The sequence below is a fragment of the Arachis ipaensis genome, chromosome B9 (assembly GCF_059453495.1).
Source record: "Arachis ipaensis isolate K30076 ecotype BB chromosome B9, ASM5945349v1, whole genome shotgun sequence".
Taxonomy (NCBI): domain Eukaryota; kingdom Viridiplantae; phylum Streptophyta; class Magnoliopsida; order Fabales; family Fabaceae; genus Arachis; species Arachis ipaensis.
The window spans coordinates 136,005,818-136,020,589 of NC_142444.1; the positions used below are offsets into that span (position 1 = coordinate 136,005,818).

The 14,772-nt window shown below is 34.0% G+C and overlaps 1 protein-coding gene and 1 pseudogene across 1 annotated transcript; one reads left to right on the forward strand and one right to left on the reverse strand.

Annotated features, from left to right (window-relative positions):
* Nucleotides 1-8,000: 8,000 nt before the first annotated feature.
* LOC148546459 (uncharacterized) lies at nucleotides 8,001-9,872 on the forward strand (annotated as a pseudogene).
* Nucleotides 9,873-11,699: 1,827 nt separating this feature from the next.
* LOC107619273 (putative glutathione S-transferase) lies at nucleotides 11,700-13,141 on the reverse strand. The gene is made up of 2 exons (XM_088498252.1): nucleotides 12,644-13,141; nucleotides 11,700-12,335 (listed from the first exon to the last, which is right to left on the reverse strand). Exons 1-2 carry the CDS (start codon nucleotides 12,950-12,952, stop codon nucleotides 11,976-11,978), a joined length of 669 nt encoding a protein of 222 aa, XP_088354378.1. The 5' UTR covers nucleotides 12,953-13,141; the 3' UTR covers nucleotides 11,700-11,975.
* Between the last annotated feature and the right edge of the window lie 1,631 nt (nucleotides 13,142-14,772).

A 14,772-nucleotide genomic window follows, 5' to 3' on the forward strand; every position in this document is an offset into this window, starting at 1 on the left:
ATAACTTGAGTTACATAGGTCCAATTGACGCGGTTTCAATGGCATTGGAAAGCTAACTTCTAAAGTTTTCCAACGATATATAATAGTATACACTTCTTCTCCAATCTGTACGACCATGTTGGCGCCTAACTTGGAAAATCCCAAGTTAGGCACCGGATGAAGCAATTACACTCCAAAGTGTGCTGTCAAGGCCACGCCTAACTTCAATATCTTAAAGCTAGGCACCAGTTCAAAGGGAAACGTTGGTCCCCATGTTTCCTCAAAGGCTAGCTCGAAGATTCCATTTAATTTTGGTTAAAAACTTTTACTTTAATTTCAAATAGAAAAAGATATTATTTAGTTTTGGAAAACATATTTTACATTAATTAGGATTAGATAAAAGGGAAAAGATTCAGCCCTTCGTGCTCCCTTTTCTTTTACACACCTCATTCTACAGTTTACTGTTTTTCTGAATCCTAGTTTTCTCTCTGAGCCATGAGCAACTAAACCTCCACTGTTAATGTTAGGAGCTCTGTTTATTCTATGGATTAATGTTGTTACTTTTCTATTTTAATTAATGTATTGATTTCAATTTTAAGAATTTGTTTTCGTTCTTCATCATAAGGATTTGGGTAGATCGGAAAAATAACCCCTATTCTAATTGAGTTCTTGTAAACCTTGGAAAAACAATTTACTTGAACAACAACTTGAAAATAATTTCTCCTAAATCACTAATTTATCTGGACTTAACGGGATATGTGACATATAATCTTTTTATATTTGGATAATTAGGATTTCTGTGGCTAATGAACTAGAATTGAATCTCACCCTCTAATTGAAATTAAGTGACCAAGACATTGACGGTTAACTAGATTAGAGGAGACTAAATTACTAAGGAATTAGGGTTTAGTTACTTATAGTTTGCCATGAATTGAATCTTGCATGATTAAAATAGTTGGTAAAAAATAGAAATCTGGAAGATAAACAACTCTGAAACCTGAACTGTTTTTTCATATATACTTCACATCAATTTACTGTTTGCTTTTGTTTCTGTGAATTACTGTTTTATGCTTTATAACACTAAAACACTCTTTTCTGCTTGTCTAACTACGTAAATCACTTAATCGTTGTTGCTTAGTCCATCAATTCTCATGGGATCGATCCTCGCTCATCTAAGGTATTACTTGGTACGACCCAGTGTACTTGCCGGTTAGTTTGTGGACATTCAAATTTCGCACCACCAACTCAAAAAACTAAAACAACAAATCAGAATAACCAACTCAAAAAACTAAAACAACAAATCAGAATAACCAACTTTCTCAATAATTCAATAAATCAATTAGATAAATAATCACATTCATCCAAGCAGTTCTATTTGATTCATAAAACACACCTAACCATAAAAAATAGTTTTTTCATACTATTATCGACTTATAACAACTCTTGAAAGTACAATAAATTTAAGAAAATGGCCCTTCCTCGTTCGTGACTCAATTACGCGACAAAACTCCGTTTTCTCTTGGCCTGAAATGGCGGCAGACGCAACCTCAGTTCTAAACCACTTTTGCAGCAACCACAGCAACTCTAATCGCAACAATAATAATCAAAACTCAATCTTATAGCAATTAACGCCACAAAATCTCAACGACATATATCAAAATAGCGATAAAGAACTTTCGGAGCAAAACAACTCACCGCACAAAGAAAGGAACTAAGAACAAAGCGGTGGCAGCTCTAGCAGTGATTTTGACTACACCCGCACAATACCCGGTGATCATTCAGCGGACCTGACGGTGGCTGGCCCTCAGTAGCGGTGCGACAGTAGCGATTCCAACTCCTCCTCATTGCATGCTTTCCCTTTAAAGCCCTTCAACGGCAACTCGACGGATCTGACGGCAACGGGATCTTTGGCGGCGGTAGGACGCGACGGGGACGAGTTAACACGACGAAAGGTGGTGACAGCGATCCGTCTCCCTCACGACGCCGTGAACTCGCTCTCTCTTCCTCCAGTGACTTTGACGACGGCGCGTGGAGAAGGCAGCGGCAGAAGCGAAGCAGCTCGGCGATGACGCGACGGCAGAACGAGGCCTAGCGGCGCCGTTGTGGTCCCCTTCTGCCCCTTTCTCATTCCCTTCTCCTTCTTCCCCTCTGCTCAGTCGGATCTCTCTCTTTCCGCATGTGTTGTGTTGGTGTGCTCTGTGTGTTGTGTTGAAGATGGGGGGTTGGTTTGGCGGCTAGGGTTTAGGAAAATTAGGGTTAGGGTTGTGTTTTAGGGATTTAGGGTTTTGATTTGGGAATTAGGATTTAGATAAAGTATTAGTTAAAAATCAAATTCAATCCAATATAATTAATTTTAGGAATACTATATTTTTTTAACTTATAAATTATTTTTAATTAAGTACTTTAATTTAAGATTAGAGATAAATAAACAAAATTTCTTTTAATTTATAAAAATTAATCAAAACTTTCAATTATTTAAATTTAAATTGTATAAAATTCTCGTTATTTTCAATTACTAAAACTTTAAATCCTTAAATGAAAATACTCAATTATTTTAAAAAATTTTATAAATGCTAATAAATTTTAAACTCAAAGTATCATAAAAATTTAATTTAATTACTTTTAGAAGAAATAATTCTCTTTAAATAATATTATCAACAAATATAATAAATTATAAATAACTTACTATTTAATTTCAAAAAATGTGGGTCTTATACAAGGACCAAATCCTTAAAATTAAAGACGAATTGGCTGCAGCCATCATCAATGAAGAACGATTTCGGAAAGAAAATCAGAACTAATTGGCTTAGATGGGAAGATCAACATACACGATTTTTTCACTCTAAAAATCAAGCTTGAAAAATGAGAAACAAGATATGGAAGTTGAAAGATGAGAATGGAACTGGTGCATTTCCAAGGAAACAATTAGAACCTGTGCGCAGAAGTACTATGAGAATCTATTTTCGGCCAGCCCTACTCGTGATCCATTTAAACTATTGGATGGTATTGGAAGGAAGTTGACAGTAGGGATGAACCAGATTTTAGTTAAACCAGTTTTCAAAGAAGAGATTAAAAGAGAAGTTCTTCCTGTTGATCTAGAAGCAGTACCGGTTGATGATGGGTTCACAATAAAATTCAACTAATATTATTGGGATATAATCAAGGTTGATGTTGTTCCAGCAGTGAAGCAATTTTTTTTGGGGGGTGGGGGATTTTTAAGGGGTTTAATCATACACAAATTTGTTTAATTCCAAAAATTTCTAATGCTACTTCAATGAATTAGGTTCGACCAATTAGCCTTAGCACTATGTTTTACAAAATTTTTTCTAAGAAATTGGTTCACCGTCTTCAACCTTTTATACTTTGCTTATTAGTGAAAATGAGAGTTCCTTCATCAAAGGAAGACTAATAAGTGATAATATCTTAGTAACGCATGAATGTATGCGCCATCTTAAAACTAAGGAGTATGGAGGAAAGGAGATGGCTTTTAAGATTGACATGAGCATGGCATATGATTGAGTATAGTGGAATTTTGTTTGGTATATTATGGAGAAATTGAGTTTTTGTGCTAAGTGGATTAGGTGGATGAAGAAATGCGTGTTTTCAATCTCATATTCTATTATTGTAGATGACTCATCAATTGGTTTTTTCAAACTAAGTAGAGAGCTCCACCAAAGAGATCCTTTATCACCATATCTATTTCTAATTTGTGCGGAAGACATGTCCTTTTTGCTCCACAAAGGAGAATAGAATAATCTATCGCAAGGTTTCAGATTGAACAATAGAAGTCCATTTATGTCCCACCTACTTTTTGCAAATAACTCATTACTATTTTACAAGGCTACGAAATAAAATTGTGACAATTTGCTGCTGATCTTAGTACGATAGTATGAGTGGCTAGGAAATTAATTTGTGTAAATCTTTCGTCTTCTTTAGCAAAAACACCACAATACACTCGAAAATAGTTGGCCAATGCAATAGGAGTTCCAAATATAGGAGCTCAGGATAAGTATCTGGGTCTGCCATCTATAGTCAACAGATCCAAGAACGAAACTTTTGCTTTTATTAAAGATAAGGTAGGAAAGAAGCTGGCACATTGGAAGAAAATATTTCTATCAACTAGCAAAAGGGAAGTACTCATAAATGCAATAGGATCTGCGATTCTGGTTTATGCTCTAAGTTGTTTTAAGCTGCCTGAGACTTTATTGGATAATTTACAAAGGTTGATGATGCAGTTTTGGTGGGGTCAGAAAAATAACAAAAAAAGGATGCACTGGGTTAGTTGGGACACCATGAGTTGAGAGAAGAATTATGGAGGATTAAGTTTCAAAGACCTTAAAGCCTTCAATTTGGCAATGTTAGCCAAACAGGGATGAAGGTTAGTCAACAACACTCAATCACTTTTCTACAAAATCTATAAAAATAAATACTTCAGGTACTCATCCTTTTTAGAAACAAAAATAAGAAATAGACCCTCGTAGGCTTGGCAAAGCCTTCTAGAGGATAGAAAGGTTCTGGAGAAAGGAGTTAAATAGAATATAATAGTGAAGAATTCAAATAAAATCATGGAAGACCCATGGTTTGGAGATAGATCCCCTTTCAAGGTGAATGCAATGATAATAATATTACCTAGGCAAAGCAACTATTGATAAGAATGGAGAGTGGAACCCTTAGCTACTGAATTCTATATTTAGGTCTGAAATTGCACAACAAATACAACAAATCCCTATCCTACAAGAACTAGAAGCCATTAAATAGGTACATAATAATTTTGGTGAGGATTTAGTTAAATCAGGTTACAATATAGCATACCAATTCTACCACCCACCGGTTGAGAGTCTCCATGACTGATTTCAAGACAAGAATCTCTGGCAAAGTATATGAAAGCTACAATGTCAGCCGAAGATAAAAAATTTTGTGTCGAAGCTCATTCATGGAGGTATAACAGTAATGACAAAAATACATAAAAGACCCATCACTGGCAAGTGCAATTCCTCAAGACCCATCACTGGAAACATGGAATTGGTGGAATCAAACAATAGATACGATGAAGAAGCAACCAGAATTCAAAGATCAGAGCTGAAGAATGACATACCTGCTATGGCAATCATGGCTAGCTAAAAATACTCATATGTTTGAGAAGAGAAGAATCAATCCTGAGGAAATTCTATCTCAGACAAACCGTGTGGCAAAGGAATTTGGAAGACACTGACGAGCTTGCATCCACGGCAGTGGTTGAAACCACAACAGTGCACTTCTACTCCTTTTCTACAGTGACACGAAGACTTCAATTTACTTACTCACTTTCTTTTCTTTCTTTAGACAATTGATCTCTTTAGAATTTTTTGTTATTATTTCTTTTGGGAAATCTCCTTCACAGATGTAATGGTTTACAACTATACTTCTCTTTATTGCAATAAATTCTATAACTTTGGAGGAAAAAAAAACTAAAACACAAAATACCAATGCTCCTGCATGTTCTCCTTTGTTAATACCATCCAAACTTTCTTTAGAATTAGTCTTGTTCATATCCTAACCCAAAACTTAAAGCTAGACCTACTAAAGAATGAAGGGCCTAACCCAGAAGGGTTGGTCTCCACGCTTACCCGACCTCTTTGAAGAGGTCAAACACCATCAAGGGAGCCCAACTCTACTTGCCCAAAGTAAGTAACTGCCTCCGCGAATCTCTTCACTTCATCTAGAAAGGTGATCTCAACAAACTCCCAAGATAAAGGAAATGGTTATCCATCAATAAAGGTAGAACTACTCCAACAAAGGTGGTCAATGACTCTACTATAAATACACTGACACCTCTCAAGTATAATTTTACGTTCTACTCTACTAAAATTTGTCTAAAACCCTTGCTAACTTAAGCATCAAAGTCTCTTGCAGGTACCACTACCCCTCTCCTCACAAGGAACTCGGACAGGCGGCACTTCGACAACAATAAGTCGGATGCTGCCATACAAAGAGATCTGGACCCGACATTTAGACCCAAACTAACGTTTCAGGTAACCTCGGAACAAGTCTCTACAGTTGTTTAAATGTTTTATACCAATATCCTAAGAAACTTTTAACGCATAAATTATACCCATAGCTTCGCTTTAAAAGCTATACAAGTTCCAATACTGACCATGTAACCAATTATCCATCTTCTTTGCTCATTTCAATAATGATCTCTTACCTAGAAAAAAAAACCCAAAATTACCAATAGAGGTTCTATTTGAATTTTAATTTTAGATCAACATGGAAGTGGTGGTTGCTAGGCTATGTGAATTTTCCTCTTACTGACACTTGTTCTAAGCAGATTATCTTGTAAAGACTAATTTAATGGAATGAATATTTTGAAGATCAAAGAACTAATTTTGTCTTCCTGTTTTATTTTATTTTATTTATTTCATCTATTTTTGTTTACGGATTGGATATTTACATTGCTCAATTATATATTTTACTCCAAAATGTTTCTAACTATGCTCTAAAAAATTACAGTTGTTTTTAGTGTCGTCTATGGTGGCCGCAAAGTGGTGACTATGCTATTTATAGAAGAATGTTCTATAATATGGTGTTTGACTTGTTTATGATCCCAAAAGAGTTAATTATCATTGTAATTTTTTTGATTCTTTATTTTTTGGGTTATGCCTAGAAAGAGCAATTGAGCCTAGGCCTAAGACATCATTTAGAAGAGTTTGAGTGTTGTGCTCTCCATTGGATCTCGATATGAACTCTGATGATGCCTTTCTGATTGGCTTGGCCACTCCCAAATCTTAAGCCTCTTTCTTTTCTCCCATTCTCCCAAACTTGGAACCCGTCCTTCCTTGCCATGATGGTTGTTGACAGGATCCAATAAGCCAATAGTAATTGGACTATTTCTCAAGTGTTAAATTAAAAACAGTGTTTTCAAATTGCGGTTATGGCGGCGCCATAACGGTATGGCGAGGCGGGTTTTGACCTTGCCGCCATATAGTGGGCGCCGCATTGGGGTTTTCATGGGGGGCGCCATGGCGGCCGCAATTGCGGTGGCGCCATGGCGGAACGCAATTCAAATGGCAGAAATTGCGGGAGTTTTTCGGATTTTCCATAAAAATTTAAGGGTGTTTCGGGTATTTTAGCAAACCTAAGTGATCCCACTAACCATTAACCCTAATAATCAGCCTCATTCAAAAACTCCCTCCATTGCCTCATCTTAAAAAAAAAAAAACTTCTGTCTGTCTTTGTTCCTACTTTCTGCGACACGCCGCCACCCATCGCCGCCGATCGTCGCGCCGCTCGTTGCCACCACCGTTGGTCGGTGCTGCCGCTAGTGGCACCGATCATCACGTCTGCTCATCACCACAGCCACTCCTTACTGCCACTGCTAACCACGGTTCCTTCTCTGGTTCGTACATATTGTTTCACCTTCTTTGGTCCTATTTTTTTCTTTTCTCTCTTCCCTGCTGCCGCTTCTTTATCAATAATCAGTGTTAAACCTTTCTTCTTCTAATTTTTTTTCATTCAGTTTACTATGTCCACTTCTAGACAAGCCCTTGATTCTAATGCTCCTACCCTGCCTCGGCTGATCTTGCTACTAGTACTGGCCTTGTTGGTCCTGCAGCTCCTGTCCATTCTAACAGAATTGACCCAGGCTGAAAATATATTAGTACGGTAGAAGAAAGAAATACCAATGACACTGTATGTAATTTTTGTGGATTATGAAAGGAGGTATTACATGGGCAAAAGAGCACTTAATGATCAAGTCTGGAAACGTTGCTGGATGTAAAATGGTCCCAAAGGATGTTATTGCTGAATTATGGGAGTATTACAATAAGAAAAAGAATCGAGGAAGACAAAGTGCCACACCGAGAAGCACCGAAGAACAGAGTGTCAATGCTAGGGAACTTGACTTAGAGAGTTTGAGTGCGGATTGTCAGAAGAAGATGCTCAAGGAATTGACGAACCTCATAATCTAGCTCCAATGGCAGCAGCTAGAGGGGGGGGAGGGTGCAAGTAGTGCTAGAGGCGGTGCAACTAGTATGAGAGGTCTAATGGACTTGTTTGTTAGCAGACCTGAAATTGCCATTGCAAGAAATAAAAGAGAAATTGAGGCAGCAGAACATCAAGGAAGCATATAATAAGGAAGCACTTCGTAGAGTTAATCGATACATAGCACGGTGGCTCTACCAAGCTGGGATTCCATTGAACCCAATAAAGTTGAAGAGTTTTCAAGATATGTTGTGGGCTGTGGGAAGCTTTTGTCCCAATTTACCTGCTCCCAGTTATCATGCTCTAAGGATTCTGCTGCTTAATGAAAAAATGATTGTTAAAGGGTCATAAAGAACAATGAAAAAAGTATGGCTGCTCTATTATGTCAGATGCTTGGATGGATAAGAGGCAAAAGAGTATTATTATTTTTTTTGTAAACTCTCCAGCTGGAATAATATTTTTGAAGTCTACTGATACTTCTGATTATGTGAAGACTGGTGAGAAATTATTTGAGCTTCTTAATGATGTTGTGAAGAAAATTGGTGAGAAAAACGTTGTTCAAGTTGTAATTGATAATGGGAGCAATTATGTTCTTGCCGGTAAGTTGCTGATGGAGAAAAGACCAAATTGTTTTGATTTGATGCTTGAGGACATTGAAAAGTTATCATTTATTCAAAAAACCATAAAAGGCCATTTCTTTGGTTAGCTTCACTTATAGTCACTCTAGCATGTTAGCTATGTTGAGACACTTCACAAATGGCAAGAAGTTGGTAAGGCATGCAGTCACCCGATTTGCCACTTCATTTCTCTCTTTGAAAATGCTTTATGAGGAGAAAGGAAATATGAGAAGAATGTTCACCTCAAATGAATAGGCAAAGAATAAGTTGTCAAAGGAGGCAAAGGGGAGGGAGGCAACAAAGATTGTTATCATGCTCTCCTTTTAGAATCATGTCAAGTACATCCTTAAAATCATGGGCCCTCTTGTTCGGGTGCTTAGACTTGTTGATGGGGAGAAGAAGCCACCAATAGGATATATTTATGAAGCAATAGAGAAGGCAAATGAATGCATCATGAAAATATTTTTTAATGATGAGAGCAAGTACAATGATGTTTTTAAAATCATTGACAACAGATGGAATTGCTAACTTCATTGTCCGTTGCATGCAGCTGGTCATTTTCTAAATCCGGAGTTGTTTTATGACAACCCTCGCATTGAGCTGGATTTAGAAGTTATAAAAGGGTGGTTTGAGTGCATCACTAGATTGGTGCCAAGTCAAGCTGTGCAACAGAAGATATTGGAGGAGCAAGCACTATACAAGGCTGTCTATGGACTTTTTTTGGATCAAATTTTACAAAATCTCAGAGGAAAAAGATTTCACCCGATAAGATTGTTATAAATTTTACAAAGCTTTATAAATTTAGTTCGATTAAAATCTTAGACAAATTTATCTTAATTTCATAGCATTTTGGTGGCGGACATATGGGGCATGAAACTCCAAACATGCGAGACCTTGCTACTAAGATCTTAAACTTGACTTATGCTTCAGGATGTGAGCACAATTGGAGTATATTTAAGCATATTCATATTAAAAAAAAGAAATAGGCTTGATCATAAAAAGATGAAGAGTTTAGTCTTCATAAAGTATAACCAACAACTCATAGAAAGGTACAATCTTAAAGATGAAGTTGACCCTATTGCACTCAATGACATTGATAAGTGTGATGAGTGGTTAGTTGAAAAAATTGGGACTGCCACCTTTCGAGATGATGATAATGTGGATCATGATGCTGATTTAGTTCATCAAGATGACAACACTTTGAGTTGGAACCTTCTGTTTGAAGAAATGGGAGGACATGAGCCTACGACAAATACTAGGAGAAGACAACAAAATAATAATAAAAAAAAGAACCTGCAACTGCAAGGGGTGGTGTAAAGGATGGACCAAGTGGGTCTAAGGCTTCAAAAAAGGAAAAGAAAAGGCAGTAATTATAGAAGTGAAAGAAGAACCAGAATTTAAAGATGAAGAGAATTTTGAAAATGAAGAAGAACAAGAAGAGGAAATTCAATTTAATGATACTGAATTAGAGGATGATGAGAAGGCAGAGAGACAGAATAATAATCATGTTAATTTGGATAAATTTAATGAGAACTAAAATGTAAATAATTTATAATTTTTATGTTTTATGTCTTTTATTTTATGGCTTGCTTATGACTTTTGAGTTATAATTTACACTTAGTGCTAATTATCTACCTGATGAGATTTGGGTCTTTAATTAGTTTTTTCATTTTGTTGAACGATGTTATTTGATTTTTTAATAGTTCGCTATCATAAACCGAAATAGTAAATTTGGGTCTAAATATATAACTAAATGTAATATAATCAGTAATCGTTGTTTGTATGATTGTAATAAAAATTATTTGTATTAATTATTTAATGTTATTTTTTTTTGCAGGTAACATAGTGATACAAATTTTATTTAAATACACGTATATAATATCCTTTTCTTATACAAGTGGAATCCACTAATATGAGCTTAAAAAAAAAGATTATTTGGACTATCGAAAATGGAGGATGGAGCAATATTTAACCAAGAAATATATAATTGATTTTTTACTTTTTATACATGAAAATTTTTTCAACATAAACATAACAAGTATTAATATTAGTAGATATAATGCCAATTAATTTTTATATTGGATCAACATTTGTCCAGCGTGTAATGCGAATCTTACACTAGTTTATTTAACACACAACTATTTTAAACTCTATATACAATTTTTCACGGTAATAAAATATTGATAGGAAAAATCAGCTAATTAGCCATGCGAAAGTCTTATTGATTTTTTGGGTTAAATAATATCCTTAATATAATCTAAAAATGCTTGACCCTAAAACAAAGGAGATGTATAAGTGATGTATAGCTTACAAAAAGAAAAACACAACCATATAGAGAACACTAATAAAACAGTAAAAAAAAAAATATCACCTTCACAGTCATCAAGATGCAAATATGAGAAGAATCTCATTTAAAAGAATAAAACCTCATTTTGGTTAAATAAACTTTTATACATATTATGACATTGAAAATACTTTAATCACACTACACACTATATTAATTAGTCATTATAAAATCAAACTTACTTGATTTAATAATATTTTTTTTAGGAAATATTTAATAACAAAAAAAATTTAGTCAAAATTAACTAAAATTTACCTTATTTAACATTTATAATTAGACAAATTTTAACTTTTTTTTTGTCTTCCGTTTTTTATTGCTCACACAATCTCTCCCTCACTTATTTTTTTTATCATCAAACAAATTTCATAATTACCATCAATCATCTACCGTAGCTGGTGATAATTGATTGTGTGGTTTACGTGTAGCTTTTGTGATAATTAAAATGAATTTGATAAGAGTTAGAATATAAATAGTTTATAATTTTTATATTTTATGTCGTTTATTTTATAGTTTGTTTATGACTTTTGAGTTATGATTTACACTTGATGTTATATTTATTTATTAAATTTGTTACTATATTTACTATATTAGTTGGATGCTTTATGACAAAAAAAGTTGTTTATATAGATAGATTTTATAGTTTATTATATTTGTAATTTTTCTACATTTTTTTTTGTACATTTTTAGATAATCCGTCATTTCTGCTATTTTTTGCAATGCTTTATGGTGAATTTTTAGCTCACCGCCATCTGCAATAAAAAATTATGATTAAAATTAATTCATATTAGAATTAAACCAAATTCACTAGTAAAACTACTTATATATTATAAGAAGTAAACCAAATTCTACTAAATGAAAAAAACTTTTTAAATCCACATGTTACATAATAAATTCCAACCTAATTCTAAGAGGTTTGAGAATGATTTAAAAGGAAACCTAATTCATTATTTTAGGAAAAACAGTAAACTCAAACTCTTATTATATCTAACTTACAAGCTCAGTAAGTCAGTAAGACTAACACAACAAAAGGTTGGAGTTTGGGAATATAAAGAAACAAGCATATTGATGATGACTTCTTAGGAAGATGCCAACATCCTCTCCATGATAGGCTTTGTAGTAGCCACCATTTTCTCCCTATCAGGGAAGTTTTCTTTGATGACTGGGGCATTCTTGAAATTATCAAACCATAAATGTATGAGAGGGAACTTTTCAGCTACTAGGATCTTCACTTGTTTAATATCTTCTGCAGTCACAAAAAATGTGAAGAGTGATCCAATAGCTATGTCCACAATGTTAATTTTGTCCCCACCAAAGAATTTCCTCTTATCAGCTAAGCAATGATCTTCAAGGACTTTGAAATTTCCCCAGATCATTTCTACAGCCTTCTCTTTCTCCTCAGGCGTAGTGCTTCGGATGAGTGCTGGCAGTGCAGGAACCTAGTATAAACGTTAATCCATTAATTATTGACGACATTAAATCAATATAATTATTATTTGTACATAGAAAGCTAGAATCTTGTTAGGGATCAAGCGCCAAAAAGTTCTTGCTAACATTGTTAGTTCAAAGATTGTAATTGAATTTTATATTTGATATAAAAATGATAAGACAGGAAATGGAAAAATATAAAATTTTCATACATTTATTTTTATCTTAAAACAAAATAAACTTTTATTTCCATATTTGCAATCGTATCCAAGGAGTTGAAAGCACTAACAAACACAAATAATAGTTTCTAAAATCTTACCATTTGTTCAGAATATGCAACCCAAAACCTTGCTTGAGCTCTCTCATAGGGATCATGAGGGACCAATGGATTCTGTGGCCATAACTCATCAATGTATTGAACAATGATCATGGACTCACAAATGGGTTTTCCACCATGAACAAGCACTGGAGTCTTCTTATGCACAGGGTTGTATTCTAGAAGTTGAGGACTCTTATTGTAGCGATCTTCTTCAATGTTCTCATATGCTAGACCCTTCAACTTCAGGGTCCATACCACCCTCATCGTAAAGGGACTATACCAAAATCCATGTAACTTCAAATCTTCCATTTTTGTGTTGTGTCACCTCCTCACTCTTGCTCGCTTTATATCGTGCGAGCTCAGTCATCTATGTGGCTTGTTCACCAAGTTCAAATAAGAGATTTTTTAATAAAATATCTGAAGTAGTCTTGGTTGATTGTAATGGTCAACTTGAATATCACCTTTATTAATTGAATTTGTTTTATGCAATGCACTCTCGGAAATAATGGTCCAGGAAGAAATGTATATATAAATAAAAACGGAAGCTTCCTGGATCCCTCGTCTTTTCTGGGAGTCTGGGGTACGTCCTAATCTTATAGCAGGGAAGGTGAAGAAATTTGATTTCCCTTTGTTTAGTTTGATAAAATAATTTTTAAATTTTAAAAATATTATAATAAATATTAATATAAAAATTAAATTTAAATATTAATTAATATATAAAATTATATAAATTTTTTAATTTTAATAATTTTAAATTATTTTTAAAGGTATATTTTATCTTTTAAAAATTACAAGCATAAGTATATAATATTTTTTATCTATTAAACATAAAATAAAAAATTTATAAATTTTATTTAAATTTAATTTTATATATATGAATTTGTATCTTTTTTATTTATCAAACATAAAATAAACATGAAAATTTTTTAAAACACAAATATCTTTTCAAAAAATTTTACTAAACTAAGGCTTAATTTGGTAAATTTATTAAATTCTTTTGAAAAGTATAAGTATTTCATTTTATGTTCGGTAAAACAAATAGCTCATCTACTTGTACTTGTAGTTTTTAAAAGTTAAGAAAGCTTTAAAAAAAAAACTAAGAGAATTTTTTTAAAGTTGGTTTTTATTTATCAAAATTAAAAATTTAATATAATTTATTTTTTTTCAAAGATAGATGTATTTTATTTATAAATTTGGATCTTCTAAATTTTGAATTTTCACTTTAGAAGATAAAGTGTGATTTCTCACCATTTATTTTATAAGTGAGACCAAGAGAAGATATGAGAGAGAAACTATTCAAGGGAGATATCACACTTTACATTCTAAAGTGAAATTTAAAATTTAGAGGATTCAAATTCTTTATTCATTGACTGAGGCTATGGGGTCCATGTTAGCACACATAGCAAAAGAAAGAGAAAATTTCCAAAGTTCATTAAAGCGTGAATACAGCAACAAAACACGAATGAAAGAGAAAATAGATTAGGAAAAGAAAATTGATTGCGAACTAGAAATTGGAAGACAACTCATTCACAAGCTTCAAGCATGACTCCACTGTTGTTTCTGGAGGGATCAATTCTTGTTCAAAGATCATGCTGTTTCTGAATTTCTAAATTTTTTAGCACAATGTTGCTAACAACACCAACTACGATGACTCACCATGTCGAACTCTGAAGTGCTCAGATCTCTCTGACCAGACCGACCAAAAGGAAGGTGAGTTGTTGTTGACAAAATTTATGGTGATGGAGATTGTATTCCACACCTCTTTTACTTTCTCGCATAAGAATAGACAATGATTGATCAATTCTGCATCTTGTTGGTAGGAATGACATAATGGGAAAATGGAAGAGAAGCGCTGGTTGAGCAGGTCAAGGACGGGGAGCTTCTCGTACATGCTTCTTGAGAGAAAAATCTTCAATTTTGGAGGAAGAGAGAGTCTCCACATTTGGCACCATATTTCTTTACGTTGAAAAATTTCTGGGCAAAATTCTATTGGAGAGTGCTTGAAATGATACTCCACTTAGTAACCAGCGCTTGCTTCATATTTCTGCTTCGAGTTGCATTCCATTGAAGTCTATCTTCACCTTCTGAGATTGTTGGCTGACTAATTTCAGGTAAGAATAGTTGATTAA

Coding starts and splice junctions, on each gene's coding strand:
- LOC107619273 (XM_088498252.1), bottom strand. CDS start 12,952: ATGGAAGATTTGAAGTTACATGGATTTTGGTATAGTCCCTTTACGATG. Junction 12,336..12,643: donor TTGCATATTCTGAACAAATG/GTAAGATTTTAG, acceptor CGTTTATACTAG/GTTCCTGCACTGCCAGCACT.